The sequence below is a fragment of the Daphnia pulex genome, chromosome 9 (genome assembly GCF_021134715.1).
Source record: "Daphnia pulex isolate KAP4 chromosome 9, ASM2113471v1".
NCBI lineage: Eukaryota > Metazoa > Arthropoda > Branchiopoda > Diplostraca > Daphniidae > Daphnia > Daphnia pulex.
The window spans coordinates 1,026,737-1,052,224 of record NC_060025.1 but is presented as its reverse complement, the minus strand read 5'-3'; the positions used below and the strand labels follow the sequence as shown (position 1 = coordinate 1,052,224).

Sequence of the window (25,488 nt, the reverse complement as noted above, 5' to 3'; positions counted from 1 at the left end):
GTGATGTCGCCAAGAGCCCGAGACAAGTCGTTCTTCAAATTTCGATTCGTTTCCGAAATGATATTTTCATATTTCAAACTATGATAACATAAGCAGATGAATAAACTTAATACCATTTTCAACATCTGTTGTTCTATAACTAGTAGAGACTCAAACTCAAACAATCACAATCACTGAATCACATCAGTCACAGTATCACAGTATTACAGTCTCAACTCTCAACTTAACACTCAACACAAACACAAAGTTCTGTAAAACTAGCAGACGAACTTAACTTTCATATGTGACATTGCCAAATAAAAAAAAACTCTTTGTGTGTGTGATGATCTCAGCAAATCCGGGAACCGCCGAACCGGGATCTTTTTTTCAAATTTCGATTCATTTCCGAAATGATATTTCAAATTATGATAGCATTCAGCAGACAAATAAACTTAACACCATCTTTGATATCTGTTGTTCCATAAGCGTGAGCACCAGTTGAAATTAAATAACTAGTACGTACTAGAAGAATTCAGGAGTTCGTAATTGTATGTAATTGATAAACTCTATTTTTCAATTGCGAATCATATAACTCTGCAAATAACAAAATTCTCACATAGCGCAGCCACCTAGAATGAATAAAATTGAATCTTCTCCAAAGATTAGCTAAATGTTGTCAAAATATTCAGCATTCGAACTTAGACAAACAGAGAAGAAGGGCCATAGAAGGAGGGGACGGGAGCCAGTTGTTGCTGGTTGGAAGAAACTGCTTGGCCGACCTGTTGCTGATACGATGGGGCCGCTGACGACTGTTGCTCCTGATGAAATGGACCGGATGGAGCCGCTGGAGCTTGCGGCTGCTGATAGGCTGGAGGAGCAACTTGCTGTTGCTGGTAGGATGGAGCCGCTTGGGTCGGCTTTTGTTGAGTTGGGGTGGCTGGAGGAGGTTGTTGATAAGATGGAGCGGCTGGAGACTGCGGTTGTTGTTGTTGATATGATGGAGCTGGAGCTGTTGGAGTCTGTGGTTGGTAGGTTGGAGCTGACGGAGCTTGTTGTTGATAGGAAGGAGCTGAATGCTGCTGCTGGTGAGAAGGAACCAATGGAGTCGGCTGTGGCTGGTAAGATGGAGCGATTTCATTTTGCTGTTGGTGAGACGGGGTCGGTGCCTGCTGAGCCCCACCGTAGGAAGAGGAAGCTGGAGCCTGTTGTTGGTACGATGGAACCGCTGGGGCCGATTGTTGTTGATAAGATGGGGCCGATGGGGTTTGTTGCTGGTGGGATGGACTTGCTTGGGTCGGCTGTTGGTAGGTTGGGGCTGCCGGAGAAGGTTGTTGGTAAGACGGAGCGGCTGGCGTCTGCTGTTGTTGGTATGATTGAGCTGGAGCCGTTGGGGCCTGTGGCTGGTATGATGGTGACGGGGAAGCCTGTTGCTGGTACGACTGAGGCGCTGGAGGATGTTGCTGAGATGGGGCCGATGGAGCAGGTTGCTGATAAGAAGGAGCCGATGAAGCTTGCTGCTGGTACGGTGCTGGAGCTTGTTGCTGAGGTTGCTGATAAGAAGGAGCAGGTTGTTGGTAGGCTGGAGGAGCTACTGGGGCTTGTTGCTGGTAGGACTGATAGGTAGGTGAAGCAGCTGGTTGTCGATGGCCTGGTTTTGTATTTGATGAATAACAAATTTTATTCGTTACTGGTAAAATTCAACGTCAAAATGAATAAACATATTAGGAAATTTACTAACGTTTTCCTTTAGTTGCTTCTGAGCCTTGTTGCATAAGCACCAAAGCAATCACGAGCGCACATTTGATCGAGTTCGTTACCTGTTGAATGAAAATAAAACATGGATGAATAACAAAACTTATCATTTAAAGTACTAGACAGCGAGTTTGTGATTTTCGTTACCTTCCACATTTTAAGTTGAACTACCTGTAGGAGTGAAGAACAATTCGCAACTGTGACTTTTTATCGCCTACAGAAGTCGTTTATATATCAGTCAGCTCGTGTAGTAGAAAGTCTACTTTTGGTGCAGCAATGTGCACCTTGATGTACAACTATAGCAGACATTTTCTCCTATTCTGTAAATACATATTATTTCTGCTCATCAACGGGAAAAAAGAGAACCAAAAGTATACATCTTCGTGGCTTTGTGGTAGACCCAGTATCTTCCCTTCCAGCCCCGACTCTGGAAAAACCCGTCCTCAGCTCCTCACATTCTATCGTACATACATTTACCACGCGTCCCATTCCTGCTGCATTATTACTTATTTATTAAATCGGGTTTTCGAGGCGTTGTGAGAAAACTATTTCTTTTCGACAGTTGGTTAACAGTAGGCTATGGGGTACAAAAAACACGGTAAAACCCGTTTTCTTCCTATCTCTCTTTTAAATTAATGTTTTAGAAAGTCAAAATCTACGGTATTTCACTATAAAGGAAACGCGCAATTAGAGCCGTACGAAAAAGCCATTACCGTATTTAATCAATGTCATGGCGCTTAAATTAGAAAACTACTAGTTATTGGGTTACAAAAATGATAAATAGGGAACGAAGTGTGGACATTTCCCATAGCAGCTCCATCGTCCTACCAGCGCAAATCGTCAAATCCTAGTGGATACTAGCGACAATAATTTACTTATAACTAAATTTTTTTAACTGAACCATTTTTCTCCTTCTATCCACTGGGCAACGACCAACCAGCCATCCTATCGAAATAAATTAAGTTGAAACGTGACAAATGCCATTTCGCATGACGTGTGAAATCTCTAAACCACACTCCTTGACGTGTGTTGTGGGATATAGTGGCCATATAGTGAGTGAAAGTGGACAGACTATAACAACAAACTTTCAAACGTAGAGCGAGCTCAAAAAATATCAAAAATATCTCTAATTGATGTGTTATGCTTCTCTGTTTTAACAGACTAATAATTTCAAAACGGCTGTAACAAGGAGGTATGGCTGGCAGTTCCTCTTTGTCATAAAATTCTCTAGTTGCACTTGCCTCCAAGAAAATTAGAATGTTTAAAATTTCAAGCAAAACAGCTTAACACTAAACAGCTTAAAAATAAACTTGCATGAATATATGAAAATGTTATGTTTACCATGTTTTCTAATAAAAAAACGATTGTTTTTCACTTGTGATATTTTCCTGCAGGAACAGCACTGGATTGATTTGTCCACAAACAACCTGTTTGTTTCACAATGAAGGTGGTTGAATGATACCTGAATACAAAATAACTGTTTCAATTTTAACCTCTAAAAGCAGAGAGCAAGTAGAAAATTTTCTGTCTACACCATGTTTTCACATTTCAACACAATTGCTTTGACATAGCAAAACTTTAACTTTACTTATTGATCATTTCAACTTGTATTTTACCATTTTACCATCCTTCAGCTGAATTTCAAATGTTACCATTCAAATTTCGTCTCATTTTTTTTAATAAACTAGTAAACAAAATGAAAGCAGACGACATTTTCTTAATACTGCCATCTCGAGGAAATCGACAGAAACATAAAAATGGAGCCCATTCAAAATCCAAATCGCTCAAAAACGATCAAAGTGGCTTTCTCACCCGCGCTCGACAAACTTTAAAAACTAGTCAATAAAAGATATGCGAAGATTCGTTACATCATTTCCTTTCTTTAACTTTTTTCAGTTTTCCATATCGCTAAACCCAATCATTCTTAGACAATGCACCACTTACTATTGTATAAGCAGCGTCATCCTTGTGAATTTCTCCGACTAATCGTAAATGAATAGCAACATCCGAGTTAATGCGTTTAGATAAGAGCTCCAGCGGCTAAACATAAAATAAAAAGCTATTAAGTAGTTTCAGAATGACTCCAAAACTTAAACTTACTTGAGGAAGGCGAGTGATATTGTAAAGGAGAGTTCCATAAAAAAAAAGATACTTTCCCAGTTTAGCCTCATGTAGGCCTACGCGGATTAGTGCCTTACGGGCACCAATATGGTCAACGTCAGGAACGAAGTAAACGCGATTTTGCAACAGGAAGTTCCGTGTCAGTTCGCCCTGATGGTTACAACACATGCATTACGACAATAACTTAAAAAAAACTTGCAAATTACGATTCCAATTCTCGTCAAGAAGAAAAAAAAAGTTTAATAATGACAGTTTCTTTAATTTACCCAATTTACTGAAGTCGGCCGAAGGTCGAGTGACAATCATGGCTTCCATCTGCTCGCGAAAACGACTGACTCCACGGCCACCAACAGTTGTTCCTTCTCCACTATTGAAGCCCCGGCCAGAGGAGCAGCCCCTCCATGAAAGGATGCCCTACCATGTGGAGCCCCAGATTGTTCATGTGGAGCTTCACGACTTGGCACAGCTCGACCTCCTGAACCCGAGCGCTACAAAGGTTTACTTTCGGGTTCTTCTAAAATGTGTTCACGCGGCTTCCGGCTCGCCTCGCATGCTGCAGTTAGAAAGGCCATTAATTTATAGTTGACCATTGAGCACAAATTTAACATACATGAGGTGGGTGAGTTGTATATGGGGCTATTCCATGTTCTCTTGGTCTTCGAACGGATTCGTCCGGATCCAATTCTCCACGTAAACCACGTGACCGGCCTCGTGAACGTCCATGAGCATCTTGATCTGACATTCTGGTATGGTTTGTAGGTGAATACTTCTCCGACCAATTTAGACAAAACTGAACACATAAAAAAAGAAAAGTAAGAATTTAGTTCAACTATTTTACATCAACTTTCTGATTCACAACGTCTGAGTTATAAGATGAACAAAGCGCACAAAAAATAGTGCAAAAAGGAAGTGAAGAATAAATTATGATTCTGTGATATGAAACAATTCCAAGCACACTATTGACATCCCACTGAAATGTCAGCTTTTAGATCTGAAGTCTCTGCGAGTCAACAATCCAAACTACAACAAAGAGTAATAGCAATTATATTAGGGTTCTTTCAAATTCAGAATGATGCATAAACCTAAATTAGCTGGTGATTTGGACAATATAATGAAACCAAAAGTTACACCCTGACTGTAGTTCAAAAAATTTACCACACAATTTAGTTACCTCTAGATTGACTCAAGAATACATATGGGAAAAAAAAGATAGGGATAAAAAATTCTAGGATATGAACAAAAAAACAGAACCCCATGACACAACCACACAACATTCCGAATACTCGAATAGTGAATCTAATGAGAATATTTAATTTCGAATCCAATTCTTTGACCGGTAGTTCTTAGCAACAATTCAGTAACACAACACACACAAAAATAATAAATAAAGAAATAATAACCCTAAACGAAATTAGATTTCGATGACGCAGTAATTCTATCGACGGCCATTGACCCATTCTGTCTGAATTTTCGTCCAAATGTGCCTACGAAGTACGAACATATAACAAAGGCGGGAAAGAGGGAAGAGAAACGAGGCTAGCAGCGTTGCCAGACACAATAATTGAACTCAAATGAGATTCCTGATAATCCTGAAGCTCCGGAAATCCAATTTCAACCCGTTTTTTTTTTTTACTGAAAAACGATTATGATTAACACGATAATAATTAATAGATAAAGTTGAGGCTCAGTTCGTAGTCAATAATGAGGTACGAGCGGGAGTGAACGGGAGTGTGTACCCAGGTCGAATACCACTCCTCCTTCCAGCTTATTTCAATAAATTCTCTTGTTTAACAAATTCAATTATTCTTGTGCTGGCTGTGATTTACTGACTATGAACAACACCACACAACTAAAAATTGTGCGCTGTGAAATCTACACCAATCGATTGAACCAGTTCTGCGAACCAACGTTTTTGATTATCAGACGATGGTAAATTGGTCTGAACAATTAAAAGGTAGCCTATTTATGGAAAAAAAAAGACAGGGGGAATTCCCGCAATGCTTTCTAAACGAGGATAAAAGAGAACGTAATTAAACTTGTGACAGTTTAATAGTAGGTCATTAACCAAATTAAGTTCCTCAAAAAGTCGAGCAACGGTTTCTTTCCATATTCAAGTTATGATTCAAAAATGGGTACCAATCTGTTACCGGTTGTCCAATGTTCACTAACTTTCCCCTTGATATGAGTAAATGGGCGAGGTGCATTTAAATTTTCTTTTACCTTGACTACTTATTACTTGCATAACCTCTACCAATCACTTTCGCTGAATACATTATTTCGGCTAATTGCCATATTCCAACGTATCAGTCGGAATGTACTCTCAAATTTTGTATAAAAACGTGAACAGATCAGAAAGAAATTATCAGTTTACCAACTGTTTTCAGCAAGTTTACAACTACTCCAAAATGAAAGTAGGAAATATTTTAAACGTAGTCTCCTAAAACGTATTACCTTGTACAGGACATAACATTTTTCTTATTTTATTAGTTCTTCATCCTCGCCGCTCTTTTCGCTGTCGCTGCCGCCGATTCTTACAGGTCAGCCGAATACGCTCCCAAGTACGAAGCTCCAGCATACAAATCTACATATGAAGCCAAATACGAGGTGAGTCTCATTTCATCAATCAATTAAAGAAACATATGGAAATTAAATTTCGCGATTGAATATTTTTTGAAGACTCCCCAACCTTACGACTTCAGCTGGGCCGTCAACGATTACTACAACGACTACGAACACTCTGAGAAGAGTGTCGACGGCAATGTCGTAACCGGATCATACCGCGTCGTCCTTCCCGACGGCCGCACCCAAATTGTCACCTACAAGGCCGACAGCTACGGATATGTCGCTGACGTCAAGTACACCGGTGAAGCCAAGTATCCCGAATACGTCGCATCCAACTACAAAGCTACCACCTACTCCGCTCCTGCTTACAAGCCCACCGCTCCCACCTACTCCGCTCCTGCTTACAAGCCCACTGCTCCCACTTACACTGCTCCCACATACACTGCCCCGGCCAAAAAGGGTCCCACCTACACCGTCACCGCTCCCACATACTCTGCACCGGCCCCGGCTTACACCGCCACTCCGGTCTACAAAGCCCCCGCAGTCCAGCCCCAGTACTAAATTGAAAGTTGATTCAAACCACTGAAATGTCTGTATCTAAACCTATTATTTAATAAAAATTTCAATTCAATCAAAGTAAGACCATAAATATTTTCGTTCTGAAAGCGCTAAAATATTTATAGATTGTCTATTTTTTCTTTTTCTTTTTGACTTCACTCAAATGTTTAGAAATTTGCATCGAATGTCACATGCTACCGTCAGTTTGGATAATGTGGATTAGCCACTAACGCGAAAGGAGATAATCATGAATGGGAAAAGAAACCGAGATGTGACTGTGGTGTGGCTAAGCGGGTAAGCCTAATAATTGAGAAACTGTTATTAGAAAAAACAAAGAAGAAGGCATGGAAAAGCAATCCAAAAAAATGAAACCCCCAAGTTGCCATTTTACGAATTAGAAAAAGTCGACTATTTCGCCATCTATTGAAAAATGTTGACAACTAGCCTTGCTTTTAAGTCAAGGAAGGCTGTAGGGAAATCGAAAAAAGATCATGTTATAATGAAATACCATATATGATAATAACATACACAGAAGACTAACATGTCAATATGTCATACCAGAGACATACACATAGTAAGAATATTACGAAGTAGGGTGGGGGCAAGAAATCAAACACTGGTAATTTTGATCAGATGCTGATTGCTTGATCCGATGGGCGATTATGAGTGCACATCTTACTGCGAATTAAATCGATTCACACTATTTTAACTTTGCTATTCCAATTGAAAGATAAAACTTTGTATGATGAGCCTTTAAAAAACGTGGGAAATTTAATTGAATTCTAGATATTTAACTGATATGCCTGGTGTTTTTTGTAACTACAACCGCAATAGTGTCTACCCAGTATCCACCCTTCTAAAATATTGCATTTTGTCTTCCAGTGAATGTGCATTGTCAAATATTTATTACATAAGTTGTAAAAAAAATAATAATACCCTACCATGAATAGACTCGTGGAATTGCGGTGGCGAAAAACGGTTTCGGACTCAATAAAATTGCGGCATTGGGTTCCAACGTCGGAAGCGGTTCGTTGGGGACAGATTTGAACGCAAATGTTTTCACGAGACAAGCCACGAAAAGAAATATTGTATTCCGAGCCAATGGTTCGCCCAAACAAACCCGTCTCCCTGTATTACAATATAGTTGAATAATGAATAATAAGTTACACAAACAAAAATAAAATTTACTTTTTGCGATTACCTAGGCCAAAAGGAATGAGATTTTCGTTTTTAATCACCTTTCCATTTTCATCCAAATGACGTTCAGGTCGGAAATTCTCTGGGTCTTTCCATGCAGTTGCATCGTTGGAAGCCGAGTCGAGATTGATGGCAAGGATGCTTCCCTAAAATTTTTCGTCAATTACATATATATAGCCAAAGTTAAATTAATAATCACTTACTTTTGGAATGGTGAAACCTTGAAGTTGTGTTTCTTTCATGGCACAGTGAGGGACTCCCGCCGGGGCAATGGTAGCTATCCTCATGACTTCCATTAAAACGGCTTCAGTATAGGGCAGTCTATTGGTGTTATGCAGGTGAAAGATGTTAAGTAATTTCATTCTTTGGTCTCTTTTCTAAAATAATATACGTACCGTGATCGATGTGCTAGTGACGGCAGAGAATCGCCACAAATATCGTCCAGTTCGTCACGCATCTGCTGTTGGATTGTTGGATAATGAATCATATAAAGAACCGCAAATCCTAACAACAGAGGTAATTATAGTCAAATCAGATCACTTCTATGTCGCAGTATTAAAATTTTCGGCAAACCAATGGAACTTGAAGATGTATGGAATCCCGCACCGAAAAGGTCTTGGATTATACTTATAAGCTGCTTCTCTGTGAAATGGTACGTTACAAAAACATGATACAGCAGGTTTAAATTAAAATTAAAGTTAAAATAAAGTGAGTATTACTGCTGAAAGTGGTTGATTCATTAGTCTTCAACTGCCTCTCCATTTCATCCAAGTAGACATCAATATAATCGCGAGCAGCATCTCCATTCGATCTGGTGGAAATATGTTCGTCGATAGTTTCCTGTACATGAACATTTTGGGTATTACTCGGTTTAATAAGATAAACACATTGTCATCTTTTAAATGTGAAAACTGAATTGAATACTGCAGGCTTACCTCAATGAATTTTTGTATAGGAACGAACAATTGGGTATTGATTCCAAGCCATCCCGGTAGAGAAGGGAAAAGACGAACTAAGATGGCAGGAACAGGTAAATTCGCTTGCAGAACATTGCCACTTTGTAAAAATTGATCGATGTTGTCCAATAGTTTCTTGAACTTTGGGTCATCACGTTGAAATCTTTTCCCTCCAATAATCGCCCACAGGATGTTAATCACCGATACTGAGAAAATGGATTTGAAATCTACAACGTGATCACGATTCGATTTTGCCGTTGCGGTGATTTCAGAAATTAAATCGGTGATCTCGCCCATCATCTGATCCTCGATTGAGGTTTTTCCGAAACCGAGATCACGTAAATGGCGTAGCGTGAATCTCCGCTGTTCTTGCCAAAAATCGCCTTCCACAAACGATAGGCCTGTACGTTGTTAGTCAGTAAAAAAAAAAAAAAAAAAAAAACACGGGGAAGTTATTGTAGCGTTGAACCATTTCTAGATTTTGTTAAACATTTAATTTACCTAGTCTCTCCCCAAATGTTCTACTTAACAATATTGCACCAGAAGGTCTGCCGCTGAGATCGCCATTTTGCAAGGCTTCTCTAACAGCCTGTGCCCCGACAACGGAGATAAACGGCTGGGTGGGTCCCAAATAAAATCCAGTCACGGGTCCGTACGTCTTAGCCAACTTTTGCATGGTTTTAAAGAACGGGTCCTTTGTGGGCATTAATGGCGAATAGCCCAGCAGTGGCAATCCTCTGGGGCCTGTTTACGTTACAAAATGTTTTTAAAATTGGCTTTTTAACAGTAAAGAGGTAATTGATTTTACCTGGTGGGAAATGAGGTGGACGTAGCGACAACTTGAAGAGATAGAAGATCACAATAACCGCACAGAATAAAATCATTAAGAAAGGCATGCTGTTAAAATTTAGCTACGAATGAAATTATATTCGACTGTTTTTCACAGAATCCCTTTTGAGACTAAGAGCTTTCCAAGGTTATGTTACTTTGTTGACTTGATGACTTCCAAATCCTGAGGGAGTAACATTTCTTATCCGCTTTTCTCCGATGCCCTATATTGGGTGTGGCCATCCGTGGAATAGGCGATAAGCGACATTGTGTGGTTACTGGGACTATTAATAGCATATGTTGTCATATTTGTATGGGTAACTCTAAGAAAATTGGAAAACGATAACTACAAAAACAATCTTTCGTTGGTTCCATGTACTTCCAACGTACTAGATGACAAAGCAAGGTCAATGTTCATCCAAGGCGAAATAATAAAAGTCCTTACAAATTACATTCAAGAACGCACCAAGCAATAATAAACAGAAACCTTATTTACTGATGGCGTTTAGGAACCGCTATTTCAATTGAGCAGCAGTTAATATTGCGAAATGTGTACCAGTGGAGGGGGGTATAGTATTTTGTTTCAAACAAAAGCTCTAGCCAAAGAATAGAGAATATTCTTTTCTGAAAATAAAAATAACAAAACGGTCAATTGATACCTTGAATTACTCTCCGTGTTTAAACTTTCATCGTCGAACTATTAAGGAGCGCGTGGAATGACGACAGCTTTGAAAGGTTGGGGTCCTGAAACTAATCCCATTGCGGGTTCCAATGTCGGCGGCGGTTGGTTTGGCAGAGATTTGAACTCGAACGTTTTTACTAGTGACGCCATGAAAAGGAATACCGTATTTCTAGCCAACGGCTCACCCAAACATACTCGTTTGCCTATGATAAATAATAAGAAAAATTATTTTGTTAAATTTATGTAGTTATTGACGAGCCATTTTCGGCTAAATTACCAAGACCAAAGGGAATGTAAGCGTCATTTTTAATCAGTTTTCCTTCTTGATCCAAGTGACGTTCTGGCCGGAAAGTTTCCGGCTCTTCCCATGCAGTTGGATCTTTGAAAGCTGAGTCCAGATTGATGGCAAGAACGCTTCCCTAAAGTAATATTATTGTTTTTGAATACAAATCACAAACTATTGAATAAACTTTTAACCTTAGGAATGGTGAAACCTTGAAGTTGTGTATCCTTCATGGCACAATGAGGAACAGCCAGTGGAGTGATGCTGGCAATCCTCATTACTTCCATCAAAACAGCTTCAGTGTAGGGCAGTCTATTGATATTTCAAGCAGGATTAATAAGTGATTCTATTTTTTTGTCTAAATCTCTAATAACATGCGTACCGTGATCGATGTGCTAGGGACGGCAGAGAATCTCCACAGACATTGTCCAGCTCGTCATGCATCTTCTTTTGGATTGTTGGATAATGAATCAGGTAGAGAACCGCAAATCCTACAAAAATAATAATTTATTGGTATTAAATCACATTCGTAAAACAAGAAAATGTAGCTAACCAATGGTACTAGAAGAAGTGTGGGATCCTGCAGCGAAAAGATCCTGAACTATTCCTACTAGCTGCTTTCCTAAACGACACACACACATTTACCAGCATATCAGTTATTGTGTCTCTGAATTAAACTAAATTTAAATTAAGTTGAATAACAGGGAAAAGGATTTACTTCCAAAGGTAGAAGAAGAATCCTTTTTCGATTGTTCCTCCATTTCGTCCAAGTAGACATCGATGAAAGCACGAGGGGCATCTCCCTTTGATCTCGTGGATACATGTTCGTCAATAGTGTCCTGTATCAATAGTGAAGTTAATTTTTTTAATTATTTAGGACTGCTTATTATGTTCCAGAAATATGTGTCAACAACAAGTACCTGAATTAGTTTTTGTATAGGAATAAACAAATGAGTATTCAATCCAAGACGTCTCGGTAGAGATGGGAAAAACCGAATGAGGAAGGCTGGAACAGGTAAATTACCAGCCACAGCATTGCCAGCTCGGACAAACTGATCGATATTGTCCAATATTTTCTTAAACTCAGGATCGTCCCGGCGATATCTTTTCCCTCCGACGATTGCCCACAAAATATTGATCACTGACACCGTGAAAATTAATCTGAAATCTACCACGTGTTCGGGATCAGATTGAGAAGCTTCAGTAACATCCGAAATCAGTTCGTTAATTTCTTCCATCATCTGATCCTCGATCGATGTTTTGCCGAACCCAAGATCACGTAAATGACGAAGTGTAAATCTCCGTTGTTCCTGCCAAAAATTGCCATCGACAAACACTAGACCTGCGTTTGAAACGTAACATATTATTAATAAAAGGTTTGAAAATTGATGGCAATTTTACCTAGTCTTTCCCCAAATGTTCTAGTTTTTAGCATGGCACCGGAAGGTCTGCCGTTGAGATCGTTATTTTGCAAGGCTTCTTTGACAGCCTGTGTTCCGACAACCGAAATAAACGGCTGAGTTGGTACCAAATAAAACCCAGTCACCGGTCCGTACGTTTTAGCCAATTTTTGCATCACTTTGAAAATGGGTTCTTTTTTGGGCATCAATGGCGCATAGCCAAGCAACGGCACTCCTCTAGGACCTGTTTGTTTCAGAGAACGAGAAGTTATTGAGCATGAGCAAGAATTGAATACAGTAGACAGTAGTAATTTTTTTACGTTTTAAAATTCATGTTACCTGGTGGAAAATTGTGTGGTCGCAAAGTTAACTTGATGAAAAAGAAAATAGCAAGCAGCACACAAAATAAAATCAGCAAAATAGTCATCTTGAATATTTAGATTCAACTATTTTGAATATCGCCACTATAATACTCGAGTGTTTTGAACCGAGGATTTTTCGTGACTGAAGAATTTCCAAGGTTTTTATGTTTTATATGGAAATCCTTGAGGGTCTAGTGCTGAAATGCCAAGTCATCCTCACTGCGCTTTTTTCCCCGTTTGGAGTCTATCTGTGCACATGTCAGCTATTTTTCTTCGAATATTCAACAGATAAATTATTTTTCAATTTCTTGATTTTTCCTTTACCAAGCGCTTTTTTGAGCGTATGTTTATACGTTCATAAGCTGCCCATCCAAACTCGTCTGAACTCTGAACTGCTATTCTTCGTAACGGACACCCAATCTGATTGCACTTTGCCTGGTCGCCTGCGCTTTTCAGTTGATTGCTAAAGATTTAAAAAATGAGAGTTGTATCAAATTAAGACAGTATATAGAAGGGAATCGTGTACAGGTTAATAAGACATTACGAAGGACTTGTGTTTCAAGGCCCAGTTATTACCTCGCGAGCGTTTCAACTCTATAATTCCATCCGAATGTGCCTGTTCTTATTTCAACTAAACCAAGTCGTGTGTACTTTCTCGTCCTTGTCAGACTTGTGTACACAGACTAGATTTATGGGCTATGGCGGAATCGCTGAAATCCCCTGAATTTTCCATTCACTTGGCTGACCCCGATTGGCTTCTTTTCCACCCGCTTTGACTTGATGAAATTCCCATCTGTCATCTGTTATTGACAGCTAGAGATAAGAAAATCATGGAAAGCTATATTCCAACTTTCAGTTTAAAAACCGGCTTATTGAAAAAGGCAAATTTGTTTGCTCAGTTGTCTATTAATAAATAATCAATTACATTTTTTTTTTATAAGCGATCTTTTTAAATAAATAATAATTTAGTCATCTTTAAGTGTAGGATAATACTGCTGTGGGTGATGGCTTAGTATGGAGTATAGGCGGGAGCTTCGTAGACGGGTGCTTCGTAGACGGGAGCAGCGGGAGCTTGGTAAACGGGAGCAGCAGGAGCTTGGTAGGCGGGTGCAGCGGGAGCTTGGTAAACAGGAGCTTGGTAGACGGGGGCAGCAGTGGAGTAAACTGGTGCGGAGTACACCGGAGCAGCGTAGGCGGCCGTGGTGTATTCAGGCTCCTTGTAAGCGGGAGCGGAGTAAGCGGCTGTTGTGTACTCGGGCTCCTTGTAGGAAGGGGCGGCATAGGTGGTCGTGAGCTCGATACTGCTGGCCTCGCCGGATTCGTTGGATTCGTTGGATTGAGACGCAGCAGTCTGAAATTATGGCCATTCAATAATCAATTACAATTTAGAATTAAACAATGAATCGTCGAGAAAATTCAACTCTTACGTATTCCTCAGTGGTGTATTCGGGATCGGAGTAAGACGAGGAAGATGCCGAGTATTCAGGTGCGGAGTAAGAAGAGGAAGATGTCGAGTATTCGGGTGCGGAGTAAGACGAGGAAGATGTCGAGTAGACCGGTGCGGAGTAAGTTGTGGTGTAGACCGGCTCTGAATAAGTGGGTGCCGAAGTGGAGTAGACTGGCGCCGGTGCGTTATAAACGGGTGCGCTGTAAGTCGCAGCGGCGGCGGCGAGGAGAGCGGCGAAAATGATGAACTGAATAATACAATCAAACATCAAGATAATTCAAACAAATTTCAAAAATACAAAAGATAAAAGAGCTGCTCTGCCACTGCGATTTTACCTGCATGTTGGAGGAGTAGTTGAGAGGATTGAATCAGCTGTAGAACTGTGATTTACAAGCTGGTCAGCCAACGATTTTATACCAAATTGGCAGTGATGACAAACGGTGCAGGAGGCGTACACTGCATCGCACGATAGGTTGATTGAGCGAAAGTAATTCGCCAAAAATGGGTTAGCAGGATGAATGCACAAAAAATGAAACATCTAGATGCAGATTATTGCACTCTCGCACTCGGTACATTTGGCCATGAAAATTTGGGAATCGCAGCAGAAGTGGGCCAGTTGAATGGGGCGTTACAGTGATTAGCCTATACCCTATCGAGTATTGAATTGCAACAGTGATATGGCATTATACATGTCGATAGGAATAGTTGATTTGCCCGAAAGAGATTGGTTTATTTTTAATAATAGATTTTTACGATAGTCGGACAAACCTTCACCCACAGCCTATAAAAAAAACAAAAAAACCAGTTAACCATTTACAATCGAGTGATTACGTCATAACAAGGACTTGCTTCAGCAATCCACCCGTTTTGAATCAAGTTCAACTGCTGACGTGCACGACTCTGGAAGAAAAAATAAAAAACAATTAAAATCACCACAACAAATAACTTTCGCTTTGTAGTTTAGATAATGCGCGAAAAAACGCAAAACATCTATCAAGAAACTTTCAAGGTTGTTTTTTTTTTTTACTCTCTTGCCCGATATTACAGTTTTCTAGTTGGGCCTCACACAAACAAATACACGAATAAAAAACAAAACACCGTCTGGGATTTTCCGTATGAATGGCGGACTCTGGGTTAGCTTGATTACGTGTAACTTTACTTGCGCCTGCTATAGCGTAGGTATGTAAGTCTTATTTAAAGTTTATGTAATTTTTTTTCAGTGGACCAGAGGAACTACAACGGCTTTGAATGGTTGGGGGCTCGAAACTAGTCCGACAATGGGTTCCAGTGTCGGCGACGGTTTGTTCGGCAGAGATTTGAATTCGAACGTTTTGGCGAGGGCTGCGGTGAACAGAAAAACCGTGTTCCGAGCCAACGACTCACACATACAGATTCGTTTCCCTAGAAAAATCAAAGAGTTTAGAAAAAAGCTTTTGAAATAATAATTCAGTTAGAAATCTGAAAACAAACAAACAAAGAAACAAATATAATACCCATGCCAAAAGGAACGAAGGCTTCGTTTCTAAACAGTTTTCCGTCGGCGTCCAGGTGACGTTCTGGTCGGAAATTTTCTGGATCCTGCCACATTTCGGCATCTCGCAGCACAGAGTTGAGATTGATCGAAACGATGCTTCCCTATTTAGAATTTTAAATTGAAAATTGCTTGTCATGGAAAAGTTAAGATGATGGTTCATTACTTTGGGAATGGTGAATCCTAGAAGTTGCGTTTCGTTCATGGCAAGATGGGGAACACCCAGTGCAACTACGTTAGACATCCTCAATACTTCCATAACAAACGCCTCGGTAAAGGGCAAACTATAAAATAAAAAACAAAACAAATTTGATTGTATAATTAGATTTGTTACTTCTGCCAATCTTTGCTAACCTAGCGCGATGTGCGAGTGACGGCAGAGAATCGCCACAAACATTTTTAATTTCTTCACGCATCTTCTGTTGTATGGCTGGATAATTAATCATGTAGAGAACCGTATATCCTGCATCCGATAAATATGATGACAAAACTGGGATGTTTTAAATTTAAAAAAAAAGGAAATAAGGAATCAACTTACCAATCGTCGCTGACGAGGTGTCAGAGCCTGCAGTGAATAGATCCTGTACTAAAATTATCAGTTGCTTTTCTTCACGAAAGCATATTAAATATTTAAAGTTATTAAATTGCATTTTCAAGCTAATAAAAAAAATTATAATAAAGAAATTACTGGTGAAAGTAGAATCTTTTTCCGATGGCTCTTCCATTTCGTCCAAATAGGCGTCGATGAAATCACGAGGGGCATCTCCCTTTGACCTGGTGGCAATATGTTCGTCGATCGATTTCTATTCGTCAACAAATTTTATTGAAATGATATCGTAGAATTTTTTTCAAATTGAAAGGGTATTACCTCAATAAATTGTTGAACGGGAATACACAAGTCGCCATTAATACCAAGCTTACCAGGAAGAGAAGGGAAAAGTCGAATGAGAAATGCTGGGATAGGAAGAAGGGCTCGAATATTTCCACATTTGAGAAATTGGGCGAGATTGTTCAAGAGCTTCTTGAACTCCAGGTTATCTCGCTGAAATCGTTTGCCTCCAATAATTACCCATAAAATGTTGAACACCGACACTGTGAAAATGGCTTTGAAATCTACCACATGATCGGGATCGGATTTGGCAGCTTCAGTAATATCCAAAATCAAGTCGCTTATCTCGTCCATCATCTGATTCTCGATGTATGTCTTTCCGAATCCAAGATCACGAAAATGACGCAACGTGAATCTCCGCTGTTCTTGCCAAAAATCGCCGTCCACCATTACTAAACCTAAAATTTCCTGACAGAAAAACCATTTTAAGGATCAATTTCACGCTAAGTTCTATAATCAAATTACCAAGCTTCTCCCCAAACGATCTGCTAATAATGACTGTACCCGACGGTCTGCCGTTCAGGTCATTATTCAGCAGGGCTTCTTTGGCAGCCTGTTTCCCGTCAACAGAAATAAACGGCTGAGTTGGTCCCAAATAGAAACCAATTACCGGTCCGTATTTCTTAGCCATCTTCTGCAGGGTGCTGAAGAATGGTTTATTCGTTGGGAAAAAAGGCGCAAAGCCCAGCAAAGGCATTCCTCTTGGCCCTATTAAACAATAAAAATTATAAATATTTATACTATTTCCATGGAACACGCAAATCGAACGCAGAAAAATGATTTGTTAGCAATAATTACAAATAACGGGTCTATCCGGTTTGTTTGAGAAACAAAGAAATTGTTGCACAAGCATTGAATTTAGCGGAAAATAGCAATTTTTTACGTTTTCAAATTCATGTTACCTGGTGGGAAATTGTGCGGTCGCAAAGTTAACTTGATGAAACAGAAAATAGCAAGCAGCACGTAAAACAAAATCAGTAAAATAGACATCTCGAATATTTAGTTGTGACTAATTCGAATATCGCTACTATACTCCTCGACTGATCTGCGGGTTATTGAACTGAGGATTCTGTGATAAGAATTTTTGTAAATTTTTTTAAAAATATAAATGCTGTACGTACATGAAAATCCCCCGAGGCGCTCTAGTGCTAAAGTACCAAACCATCCTCATTGCGCAGTATTCCGATTGGAGTGTTTGTTTGCGTCAGCCCTTTTTCGTCAAATATTCCACTGCGATAAAGTATTCTTCAGTTTCTTGACTTTGGACTTTTGGCTTCCCCAAACGCTTTTGGAGCGTAAATCTTCTGTAACGGCCGTTATTCTACAGCCAATCTATAGCTGTCATCTGGATGTCTGAACTGCTTACGCTGTTCAGTTGGTGGCTAGGGAATTCAAATGAGTTATTTCAAGGTAGAGTAGGAAAAGAAAGAAGGAAATAGTATATTAGTTAATACGGCATCACAAAGAACGTTGTTTTAACAACACCGGCTGGGATTTTCCGTACTAATGCCGGACACTGGTTAGGTCAATTATGTACAAGAACCGTGATGTTATTGGGTACATTGCAATAATAATATTCTAGCGCCTTTTCTAAAGTTTGTGTGCATTTTTTCAGTGAACTAGAGGAACTACAACGGCTTTGAAAGGTTGGGGGCCTGAAACAAATCCGATGGTGGGTTCAAGAGTCGGCGGTGGTTTGTTCGGCAGAGATTTGAATTCGAATGTTTTGGCGAGGGCTGCGGTGAAAAGAAAAACCGTGTTCCGAGCCAGAGACTCACCTAGACAAATTCGTTTCCCTAATAATAATAGAAGTGAATATTAGAACAGCGTCAAAATTATTTGTTTTTGTAAAATATTTCGCGTCTGAAAATTATACCAATGCCAAAAGGAGTAAAGGCTTCGCTTTTGACCAGTTTTCCGTCAGCGTCCAGGTGACGTTCTGGTCGGAAATTTTCTGGATCTCCCCACGTTTCGGTGTCTTGCAGCATAGAGTTGAGATGGACCGAAACGATGCTTCCCTGTTCCAAATTTTTCATTTATTATTCAACTAATGGTTTAATTACTTTGAGTTTTTGGTACTATACTTTGGGTATGGTGAATCCTAGAAGTTGCGTTTTTTTCATGGCAAGGTGGGGAATACCTAACGGAGCTACGCTAGACATTCTCATGACTTCCGTAATGAACGCATCGGTATATGGCAAACTATAAAACGTGTTAAACATTTGAATTGATTGAATCTGTTTTTTTACTTCTCACAATTTTACCTAGCGCGATGTGATAGTGACGGAAGAGAATCGCCACAGACATTTTCTAGTTCTTCACGCATCTTTTGTTGGATGGATGGATAATTAATCATAGAAAGAACCGCAAAACCTAAATGAAAAGTAGACGATAAAAAAGTCATCATAAAAATTACATTTAAATGGCAAATCAATTTATACCAATCGTCCCCGACGAGGTGTCGGAGCCTGCAGTGAACAGATCCTGTATCGAAGCAATCAGCTGCTTTTCTGCAAATCAGCAAGTAAAATATTTAAACTTTTTTAATAAAATGCAAAGTTAAAATAAAAATGAAACGAATTTTACTGGTGAAAGTCGAATCTTTTTCAAATTGTTTCTCCATTTCCTCCAAATAGACGTCGATGAAATCACGAGCGGCATCACCTTTCGATCTCGTGGCAACATGTTCGTCAATCGATTCCTAATATTCGTTAACAAATTACAATCGACTGAGAATAATTTAAGGCACTATCCATAGTAAGAACCTCGATGAACTGTTGAATGGGAACGAACAATTCGTCTTTAAGACCAAGGCGACTTGGTAAAGAAGGAAACAGGCGAACGAGAAAGGCTGGAACAGGAATGACGACTTGCGCAATATTTCCACCTCGGAGAAACATATCAACATTGGCTAACAGTTGTTTGAACGCCGGGTCGTCCCGCTGATATCGTTTGCCTCCAATAATTGCCCATAAAATGTTGAACACCGACACTGTGAAAATGGCTTTGAAATCGACTACGTGATCCGGATCGGATTTAGCAGCTTCATTAATATCAGAAATTAAATCGCTAATCTCGTCCATCATCTGATCCTCGATGGATGTCTTTCCGAACCCAAGATCACGTAAATGACGTAACGTGAATCTCCGCTGTTCTTGCCAAAAATCGCCGTCGACAAACACTAGACCTGTAAACATTTCATCATAAAATTGCGTCAATCAGATTAAGGTTCATAAGCTCTGATATTCAATTACCTAGCTTCTCTCCAAACGTTCTACTTTTAAGGAGTGTGCCCGACGGTCTGCCGTTCAGGTCATTATTATGCAGAGCTTCTTTGACAGCTTTTTTCCCGTCCACAGAAATGAAAGGCAAAAAGGGTCCCAAATAGAAACCAGTCACAGGCCCGTATTTCTCAGCCATTTTCTGTATGACTCTGAAGAAGGGTTCATTTTTTGGCAGAAAAGGAGCAAATCCAAGCAAAGGCACTCCTCTTGGGCCTGTTTTACAATGCAAAAATTTGATTAAAGATTATTTGCAAATTTCTCTGGACTTTCTTAATCAAGCAATTTTTCTCTACGATGCCATGCAAATACTTTAAAATTCATTAAAGGAAAAACGTTAGTCGCAATTGATTTTACCTGGTGGAAAGTTGGAGGGTCGCAACGAAAGCTTAACGAGAAAAACAACTAACAATGCGCAAACGAAAATCATCAAAATAGCCATTTTAAAATTTGTTACACTGACAAAGAAAAATGAAGTGCTGGTTGGTTGGCCAGTCTCTTCTTGAATACGAAATGTTTATGCTTCTTATTGAAATTAAAGTCGAAACGCATCGTCACGGTGTTCTAGACATAAATAAAAACAACCAGTTTATGAGCGAGGAAGATAAAAGTGAAATCTCGTAGGTGTCCGATCTGGCTGATTAGACGCAATGTGTACAATGGACTTTCATTATCTGCTATTGGTTCAAGAAACCAAATGTAAACTAGCTCTCTCCTTTCAATTACTTATTAATGCTTCATTTTCGTTAGTGATGCAATTTACATATAAGAGTAATTTGCATAATCTGGCGTTAATAAAATATCGGATGAGCCACGGTCTATGTTGAATGAACCATGAACGAATGTTTTACCCTCTGCTTCTTTGCTATTCGATCGATGTCGTTGCCTTTGTAGCTGAGCTCGTCTATCACATCGTCACATCTCGTGTCACCGATTCTCATCTGCTCAAAGTCCAACGAGGAGGTGCTGCCGGTATGGCGGCAGATCCCTCTTGGTCACAAAGTTTTACTAGTTGCACTTTACTTGAAGTGTTTAAAGTTAAAATGTTTTCGAATTTGACTGTATACTCACAGACAAAGTTGTGAGGTACAAAAACCGGACCTGATCTGCATTCTTTCTACAAATGAGTTTTTTTTAAAATCGTTTTTAATGAACCCACTAATAAGAAAAACAAAAAATGGCAAGAGAAAACAGTTCGAACGCCTAGCTCAGGAATAATCTTAAGCTCTGTTTTATGTCACGATTTGTAGTCAACCACCACCCAATTGGAAAAAAATGAAAAATAGAGATAAGTTTGTCCTACCTTTGAGCCTGGGAAGTACGGCCAGGCATCCATCCACAAGTGCTTCATCCATCCGCTGAAAAAAGTTGATTCCACCAAGCGGGATAGGAATACACCCAGGCGTCCTCGTGAATACCCCACACTCACAGGGTGTGTACGAGGACAAGAAAAGGGAAGAAGAGATCCGTAACTTGACCAACATCGGTAGTTTCTCCAGTCAAACAGGATATTGTATATCTAATTAAAAAATAAAAAATTGGTTACGAATAATATTTGCAGAAACAACAAGAATAAGCATAAGGAAAACTAAAAATATGAGACAGTAAACCCTAGTTGTTAACAAACAGCAAGAGAATCTAAGGTTTACAAGTCATATACATTGTCATTCAAATATCAAGCAGGTTGTCACAGGTTAATAAAAGTAACAAAAATCATTAGCCAGGCGATGATACTGAAATTGTTGCTGATTGTCAACACCAGGGCAAGCAAAATTGGCATATTTTAAGATGACACTTACATCCCGTGTCACTTTAGCTGGACCCGAATTCCATTCACCAGGTGCTCCAGTTGCCGTTGACGAGCTGAGATTGAAAGCACCGATTTCGGGGAACTTTTTTGGATTATTGGGCAACTGAAGTCAAACTGGTTTCCCATTTTTAACAAGAACAATTGCGCTTTCTCAAATGTCTCTTTTCGCATGGGGATGAGATATTCCCCCACAAAAATGGGTGGCTATGTATAAAAGACGGCACAGTCACTGTCAAATGCTCATTCAAACTGAACTGTTTTAAACTATCTTCACCAACTCACTGTTCAGATTTTCCAGTATGCAGGTAAAATTTAATTTAATAATATTTATTCCTATACAGTCGTATAACCCCCCCCCCCCCCAAAAAAAAAAAACACGATTGCATTACGTCGTCTAAATATTCTGGTAATTTCAGTTCCTTATCCTCGCTGCTTTGTTGGCTGTATCTGCCGCGTCCTATAATAATAATAAAGCGCCGGTTAACTTTGGTTCATTGGCTTACTCCAACCGAGCCACTTCTGAACCCAATTATCACACATCAGTTAACTCGGTTAACTCCGAACCGGTACGATGAACTTTTAAAGACTACACACTTTCGTGTAATAAATACAAATAAGATCCTATTAAACAATTCTCATGAATTGTAGGTTTATTCCACACCGGCTACCCCCGTCCTAACTTATTCTGCGCAAAAGGCTGACAAGGTTTCGCCTGTCTCTGCAGCCTACGCCGTAACTACAAACACATTACAAAATCTAACGGTAATTTAACGCTTCACTCTTTTTCGCATGCCATACAGTTTCAGACTGCTAAAGCCTATGCAAATGAAGACGAAGAAGAACACGACGAAGAGGATGAAGATGATGACGATGAGGAAACTGAGAGTAAAAATGAATCAGAATCTTCCGATGGCAAAAAGATCAAGGATTCCGGCGATAGAAATGTATACGCTACTTCGACCGTCGGTGGTGGTGAATATGAGCATACAACTACTGCCAGCACTCACGTTATTACCTCGGCTTACAAGGAGCCTGAGTACAGCACAACGTCCATCCCCGTCGTGGTTGTCTCTACTCCGGCCTATCAAATTCCACCTACCACTGCCGTTCCGGTTTACGTAGCTGAAAAGAAAATCTTGCCTTATTGGCTGCGCCCGGGTTATACCTAGAGTTAATTTAGCGAAGAAAAAGTTTACATATTTTTTTCAAGAACACGCTAAATTTCCTACGGCCATACTAATATTGTGCTACTTATTATGTGTAATATTCCTACTATATGAAAAAGATATCAGTTTTGCTAAAAATAAAGAATATTATCCTGACGTTAAGTATTGCTGCATTTGGCCCAATCAGGAGGTGGCAGGTCACTCTAAACCAGACAACTACAGACAATTGAGGTACAAAAACCGGAACTGATCTGCAGTCGTTCTACAAAAAGTTATTTAACGAACCCTGAGTATAAGCAAAAATAGCAAGAGAAAACAGTTTCAGTCAAACTCATAGCTCAGGAATCATATCGTACTTTGTACTAACGATTTATAATAAACGCCCCCAAAGAGTCGAAAAGGAAGAATGGTGATAAATTTGCCTACCCAAGCCTGAGAAATACGGCAAGGCATCCACAGTTGCTCCGTCTTCTGAAGAGTTGAATCCACCAGGCCGAATAGGGAAAAGGGCGTCCTCGTGTATACCCCCACACTGACATGGGTGTATGACTGTATGACATTTAAAGAAAGGGGAATACGAAGAGATCCGTAATTTGGACGACATCGGTTTTTTCTCCAATCAAAAGGGATGCCGGATGCTGTTTATCTATATTTTTAAAAGAAATGAGTTACGAAAAATATTGCCTGAAATAACAAGTAAGAAAAAGTTGAAAATGAGACCTTAGTGAGTAAAACCTAGCTCGTAATAAACAAGAGAATTAAAGGTTTCCTTGTAATACGCTGCATTTATGCAATGCATCATTAGAATATCTCGTAGATCACATGTCAATAAAAGTATCAAAAATCGTTACCCAAGTGATGATACTGCTGACAGTGCTGTAGATGACACATTCAGCACAAGCCTGGCGTATCTTATGGTTTTTTATGGCTGGCTCAGGCGTAAAATCTGCACACGAAGGAAAAGGTTACATAGTGCAAACAAACTGCCATGCATTGACAGGGGGCTTCCATGATAAATGCTAGTCAGAAACAAAAATTTAACAAATTTGGAACAGTTTCGAGTTTCGACTCTCCCTTTTGAGCTCCAATAATCATTGCAACAATATTCTTTGTTTTATTTTTAATTTTTACCTGCCAAACAGCATGAAGTGTGTTTTAAGCGATTCTATAAAGAGACGCGACAGTAGATGAAAGGACGAGGACGACCACATTTTTATAATTTATAGCTTGTGCTATTTTTCGTGCAACCACGTGCTACGTCCTTCGTTTCCCAATAGTGTTCTTTCAGCAGGGCTCTTTGTAATCTTCTTTGTCTCTTAAATCGAAACTGTGGTGAACCATGTGTGAACTGAACGAAAGCAGAAAGCACTCAAAGCAGTCAAGCAGACGACACTAATATTCAAATTAGCTATGTTTAAGATATCGATAGTTAAAAATCGACCCCTCCCCTAAATCCAAACCGCTCAAAAACGATGATAAAAGCGGAATGAAGAATTTTATCATTGTAAAGTATTATCCAATAATTAAATATTTTACTTCTTTTCACGGTAACGTCTCCCAACAAATTGTTTAAAAAATCGACCATCGGAATCCCATCGGAAGCCAAGAGAGAATAAGGTAAATTAAATCGTGTAAAATTTGTGTTGGATGTTTGAGTAAAAAATAGAAATATCGAAATAGCGGAAATACACCAAATTAAATCAACCAATAACCCTAAGAAATTAATATATTTATATGCAATAAGCTGCACGAAGAATGCCATTTCGCCAAATTTCTCATTCTAACCGAATTAACTGTTATCAGTTTGAAGGCTGGCGAGATAATCGGTCAGGATTATTAGTAGACAAATGGATTGGGCACGGGAGCAGCCGTAGTCACGGGTACAGCTGTAGTTAGGGGAGCAGCCGTGGTAGCAACCGTAGTGGTAGGAGCCAGCGTGGTAGCAAGAAGAATTAGTGGAGAAATAAGGAGTCGTGCTGTAGGTTGGCTGGCCGGCACTGTTTACACCGTTTTGTGTTACGTAATTAGTGACTCCGTTGTTTAAATTGGAAACCTATAGACCTTATTCGAATCCAAAGGTATGGGTCAAGCCGACCCCTTTGCGTCGCGTTGCAGTGTGAAGGGGTGCCGTGAACAGAAGATTTTAATTGGCTCGCCCATTGTGGCATGTGGTTACCGTATAGGCTTTACGGGTAAATCGTGCCCGAGGGAAGAATAGGGAGGAAAGGAAAGAATGAAAAAAAGAGGGGACCAGACTTTCCTACTAATGCTCAGTAGTCAGTATATGTATTCAACTTATTCAAAATACAGGTAACGAATGGACTGAATTCATGAAGTAAACCTCAAATTAAGGTCAGAATTTTTAAAATTCAAATTCAATTTCCAATTATTTTGGCGAGCCAGCAATTGCCAATCAACAATATCATCCAGTGACACTTTATTGCAAAAATGCAAGCTGATATATTCAAGGGCGCTGTGTTTGGTCATGAAAGCGTTTATCCCGTCCTTCGTTACTAAATTGCATCGTCGTAGAAGTATTTTTTTTAGGTTCTGAAATCTGTGAGATTTGACGGCATCAATTAAAACTGCGTCTGTGAGCGTACTACCTTGAGTAATGGAAATTATTTCCAGTAAAGGGAACGAAAACAAGAAATGCAGAATGTCGGGAGGAATACTATAAGCAC

At 39.6% G+C, this 25,488-nt stretch overlaps 8 protein-coding genes and 1 long non-coding RNA gene across 15 annotated transcripts; 2 read left to right on the top strand and 7 right to left on the bottom strand.

Annotated features, from left to right (window-relative positions):
- Nucleotides 1-510: 510 nt before the first annotated feature.
- LOC124202112 (extensin-like) lies at nucleotides 511-2,015 on the bottom strand. Its single transcript, XM_046598388.1, has 3 exons — nucleotides 1,879-2,015; nucleotides 1,718-1,796; nucleotides 511-1,627 (listed from the first exon to the last, which is right to left on the bottom strand). The coding sequence occupies exons 1-3, from the start codon at nucleotides 1,885-1,887 to the stop codon at nucleotides 678-680; spliced, it is 1,038 nt and encodes a 345-aa protein (XP_046454344.1). The 5' UTR covers nucleotides 1,888-2,015; the 3' UTR covers nucleotides 511-677.
- LOC124202108 (methyl farnesoate epoxidase-like) lies at nucleotides 1,924-10,164 on the bottom strand. 4 transcript variants are annotated; one of them, XM_046598379.1, is made up of 16 exons: nucleotides 10,112-10,164; nucleotides 9,934-10,022; nucleotides 9,627-9,869; nucleotides 9,105-9,526; nucleotides 8,889-9,009; nucleotides 8,743-8,811; nucleotides 8,565-8,673; nucleotides 8,373-8,490; nucleotides 8,174-8,315; nucleotides 7,914-8,100; nucleotides 4,463-4,642; nucleotides 4,119-4,405; nucleotides 3,832-4,002; nucleotides 3,676-3,771; nucleotides 3,073-3,193; nucleotides 2,317-2,972 (listed from the first exon to the last, which is right to left on the bottom strand). In XM_046598379.1, the coding sequence occupies exons 1-11, from the start codon at nucleotides 10,150-10,152 to the stop codon at nucleotides 4,633-4,635; spliced, it is 1,551 nt and encodes a 516-aa protein (XP_046454335.1). In that variant the 5' UTR covers nucleotides 10,153-10,164; the 3' UTR covers nucleotides 2,317-2,972; nucleotides 3,073-3,193; nucleotides 3,676-3,771; nucleotides 3,832-4,002; nucleotides 4,119-4,405; nucleotides 4,463-4,632. The 4 variants fall into 4 exon arrangements, with proteins under 4 accessions (XP_046454334.1, XP_046454335.1, XP_046454333.1 ...); XM_046598378.1 differs by lacking the exon at nucleotides 2,317-2,972 and adding an exon at nucleotides 1,924-2,051 and having other exon boundaries at nucleotides 3,676-4,002; XM_046598377.1 differs by having other exon boundaries at nucleotides 3,676-4,002.
- On the top strand, nucleotides 6,158-7,050 carry LOC124202113 (cuticle protein 7-like). The gene is made up of 3 exons (XM_046598389.1): nucleotides 6,158-6,263; nucleotides 6,340-6,456; nucleotides 6,529-7,050. Exons 1-3 carry the CDS (start codon nucleotides 6,165-6,167, stop codon nucleotides 6,973-6,975), a joined length of 663 nt encoding a protein of 220 aa, XP_046454345.1. The 5' UTR covers nucleotides 6,158-6,164; the 3' UTR covers nucleotides 6,976-7,050.
- LOC124202109 (methyl farnesoate epoxidase-like) lies at nucleotides 10,077-12,917 on the bottom strand. 2 transcript variants are annotated; one of them, XM_046598383.1, is made up of 10 exons: nucleotides 12,658-12,841; nucleotides 12,320-12,562; nucleotides 11,839-12,260; nucleotides 11,637-11,757; nucleotides 11,472-11,540; nucleotides 11,301-11,409; nucleotides 11,113-11,230; nucleotides 10,913-11,054; nucleotides 10,613-10,838; nucleotides 10,077-10,237 (listed from the first exon to the last, which is right to left on the bottom strand). In XM_046598383.1, the coding sequence occupies exons 1-9, from the start codon at nucleotides 12,743-12,745 to the stop codon at nucleotides 10,654-10,656; spliced, it is 1,497 nt and encodes a 498-aa protein (XP_046454339.1). In that variant the 5' UTR covers nucleotides 12,746-12,841; the 3' UTR covers nucleotides 10,077-10,237; nucleotides 10,613-10,653. The 2 variants fall into 2 exon arrangements, with proteins under 2 accessions (XP_046454339.1, XP_046454338.1); XM_046598382.1 differs by lacking the exon at nucleotides 10,077-10,237 and adding an exon at nucleotides 10,314-10,549 and having other exon boundaries at nucleotides 12,658-12,917.
- Nucleotides 12,918-13,566: 649 nt separating this feature from the next.
- LOC124202114 (repetitive proline-rich cell wall protein 1-like) lies at nucleotides 13,567-14,633 on the bottom strand. The gene is made up of 4 exons (XM_046598391.1): nucleotides 14,463-14,633; nucleotides 14,165-14,374; nucleotides 14,108-14,128; nucleotides 13,567-14,031 (listed from the first exon to the last, which is right to left on the bottom strand). The coding sequence occupies exons 1-4, from the start codon at nucleotides 14,466-14,468 to the stop codon at nucleotides 13,690-13,692; spliced, it is 579 nt and encodes a 192-aa protein (XP_046454347.1). The 5' UTR covers nucleotides 14,469-14,633; the 3' UTR covers nucleotides 13,567-13,689.
- Nucleotides 14,634-15,125: 492 nt separating this feature from the next.
- LOC124202110 (methyl farnesoate epoxidase-like) lies at nucleotides 15,126-17,616 on the bottom strand. 2 transcript variants are annotated; one of them, XM_046598384.1, is made up of 9 exons: nucleotides 17,450-17,616; nucleotides 17,013-17,255; nucleotides 16,527-16,945; nucleotides 16,347-16,461; nucleotides 16,197-16,265; nucleotides 16,013-16,121; nucleotides 15,825-15,942; nucleotides 15,621-15,762; nucleotides 15,126-15,528 (listed from the first exon to the last, which is right to left on the bottom strand). In XM_046598384.1, the coding sequence occupies exons 1-9, from the start codon at nucleotides 17,535-17,537 to the stop codon at nucleotides 15,344-15,346; spliced, it is 1,488 nt and encodes a 495-aa protein (XP_046454340.1). In that variant the 5' UTR covers nucleotides 17,538-17,616; the 3' UTR covers nucleotides 15,126-15,343. The 2 variants fall into 2 exon arrangements, with proteins under 2 accessions (XP_046454340.1, XP_046454341.1); XM_046598385.1 differs by lacking the exon at nucleotides 17,450-17,616 and having other exon boundaries at nucleotides 16,527-16,955; nucleotides 17,013-17,150.
- Nucleotides 17,617-17,728: 112 nt separating this feature from the next.
- Nucleotides 17,729-21,342, bottom strand: LOC124202111 (methyl farnesoate epoxidase-like). Of its 2 annotated transcripts, none has more exons than XM_046598387.1 (9): nucleotides 21,132-21,342; nucleotides 19,802-20,044; nucleotides 19,313-19,734; nucleotides 19,134-19,248; nucleotides 18,989-19,057; nucleotides 18,812-18,920; nucleotides 18,632-18,749; nucleotides 18,424-18,565; nucleotides 17,729-18,343 (listed from the first exon to the last, which is right to left on the bottom strand). In XM_046598387.1, the coding sequence occupies exons 1-9, from the start codon at nucleotides 21,310-21,312 to the stop codon at nucleotides 18,159-18,161; spliced, it is 1,584 nt and encodes a 527-aa protein (XP_046454343.1). In that variant the 5' UTR covers nucleotides 21,313-21,342; the 3' UTR covers nucleotides 17,729-18,158. The 2 variants fall into 2 exon arrangements, with proteins under 2 accessions (XP_046454343.1, XP_046454342.1); XM_046598386.1 differs by lacking the exon at nucleotides 21,132-21,342 and adding an exon at nucleotides 20,186-20,401 and having other exon boundaries at nucleotides 17,730-18,343.
- Nucleotides 21,343-21,857: 515 nt separating this feature from the next.
- Nucleotides 21,858-22,960, top strand: LOC124202105 (ubiquitin carboxyl-terminal hydrolase 36-like). The gene is made up of 4 exons (XM_046598376.1): nucleotides 21,858-21,943; nucleotides 22,055-22,204; nucleotides 22,287-22,370; nucleotides 22,439-22,960. The coding sequence occupies exons 1-4, from the start codon at nucleotides 21,938-21,940 to the stop codon at nucleotides 22,805-22,807; spliced, it is 609 nt and encodes a 202-aa protein (XP_046454332.1). The 5' UTR covers nucleotides 21,858-21,937; the 3' UTR covers nucleotides 22,808-22,960.
- A 182-nt stretch (nucleotides 22,961-23,142) lies between these two features.
- LOC124202106 lies at nucleotides 23,143-24,181 on the bottom strand. Its single transcript, XR_006877920.1, has 3 exons — nucleotides 23,936-24,181; nucleotides 23,656-23,750; nucleotides 23,143-23,450 (listed from the first exon to the last, which is right to left on the bottom strand). It is a non-coding gene; the product is annotated as an uncharacterized LOC124202106 (long non-coding RNA).
- Between the last annotated feature and the right edge of the window lie 1,307 nt (nucleotides 24,182-25,488).

What these genes read in the sequence shown, in the direction of transcription:
- LOC124202112 (XM_046598388.1), bottom strand. An exon ending in AGAAGCAACTAAAGGAAAAC is followed by an intron (nt 1,628 to 1,717) that starts GTTAGTAAATTT and finishes ATACAAAACCAG; the next exon opens with GCCATCGACAACCAGCTGCT.
- LOC124202113 (XM_046598389.1), top strand. Translation starts at nt 6,165, where the DNA reads ATGTACTCTCAAATTTTGTATAAAAACGTGAACAGATCAGAAAGAAAT. An exon ending in ACAACTACTCCAAAATGAAA is followed by an intron (nt 6,264 to 6,339) that starts GTAGGAAATATT and finishes TTATTTTATTAG; the next exon opens with TTCTTCATCCTCGCCGCTCT. An exon ending in CATATGAAGCCAAATACGAG is followed by an intron (nt 6,457 to 6,528) that starts GTGAGTCTCATT and finishes TATTTTTTGAAG; the next exon opens with ACTCCCCAACCTTACGACTT.
- LOC124202108 (XM_046598378.1), bottom strand. Translation starts at nt 10,152, where the DNA reads ATGTTACTCCCTCAGGATTTGGAAGTCATCAAGTCAACAAA. An exon ending in TGAATCAACCACTTTCAGCA is followed by an intron (nt 8,812 to 8,888) that starts GTAATACTCACT and finishes ACCATTTCACAG; the next exon opens with AGAAGCAGCTTATAAGTATA. An exon ending in TCTCATTCCTTTTGGCCTAG is followed by an intron (nt 8,101 to 8,173) that starts GTAATCGCAAAA and finishes ATTGTAATACAG; the next exon opens with GGAGACGGGTTTGTTTGGGC.
- LOC124202109 (XM_046598382.1), bottom strand. Translation starts at nt 12,745, where the DNA reads ATGACTATTTTGCTGATTTTATTTTGTGTGCTGCTTGCTATTTTCTTT. An exon ending in ACCACACAATTTTCCACCAG is followed by an intron (nt 12,563 to 12,657) that starts GTAACATGAATT and finishes TGAAACAAACAG; the next exon opens with GTCCTAGAGGAGTGCCGTTG. An exon ending in TCCCTAGCACATCGATCACG is followed by an intron (nt 11,231 to 11,300) that starts GTACGCATGTTA and finishes AAATATCAATAG; the next exon opens with ACTGCCCTACACTGAAGCTG.
- LOC124202114 (XM_046598391.1), bottom strand. An exon ending in CCTCTTCTTACTCCGCACCT is followed by an intron (nt 14,129 to 14,164) that starts GAATACTCGGCA and finishes TACTCCGATCCC; the next exon opens with GAATACACCACTGAGGAATA. An exon ending in AATACACCACTGAGGAATAC is followed by an intron (nt 14,032 to 14,107) that starts GTAAGAGTTGAA and finishes CCATAATTTCAG; the next exon opens with ACTGCTGCGTCTCAATCCAA.
- LOC124202110 (XM_046598384.1), bottom strand. Translation starts at nt 17,537, where the DNA reads ATGTCTATTTTACTGATTTTGTTTTACGTGCTGCTTGCTATTTTCTGT. An exon ending in ATCGTTTGGGGAGAAGCTTG is followed by an intron (nt 16,946 to 17,012) that starts GTAATTTGATTA and finishes AGGAAATTTTAG; the next exon opens with GTTTAGTAATGGTGGACGGC. An exon ending in AAAAGATTCTACTTTCACCA is followed by an intron (nt 16,266 to 16,346) that starts GTAATTTCTTTA and finishes GCTTTCGTGAAG; the next exon opens with AAAAGCAACTGATAATTTTA.
- LOC124202111 (XM_046598387.1), bottom strand. Translation starts at nt 21,312, where the DNA reads ATGTTGGTCAAGTTACGGATCTCTTCTTCCCTTTTCTTGTCCTCGTAC. An exon ending in TAGGATTCACCATACCCAAA is followed by an intron (nt 18,566 to 18,631) that starts GTATAGTACCAA and finishes AATTTGGAACAG; the next exon opens with GGAAGCATCGTTTCGGTCCA. An exon ending in CTTTACTCCTTTTGGCATTG is followed by an intron (nt 18,344 to 18,423) that starts GTATAATTTTCA and finishes TATTATTATTAG; the next exon opens with GGAAACGAATTTGTCTAGGT.
- LOC124202105 (XM_046598376.1), top strand. An exon ending in ACTCGGTTAACTCCGAACCG is followed by an intron (nt 22,205 to 22,286) that starts GTACGATGAACT and finishes CATGAATTGTAG; the next exon opens with GTTTATTCCACACCGGCTAC. An exon ending in CTGTCTCTGCAGCCTACGCC is followed by an intron (nt 22,371 to 22,438) that starts GTAACTACAAAC and finishes CATGCCATACAG; the next exon opens with TTTCAGACTGCTAAAGCCTA.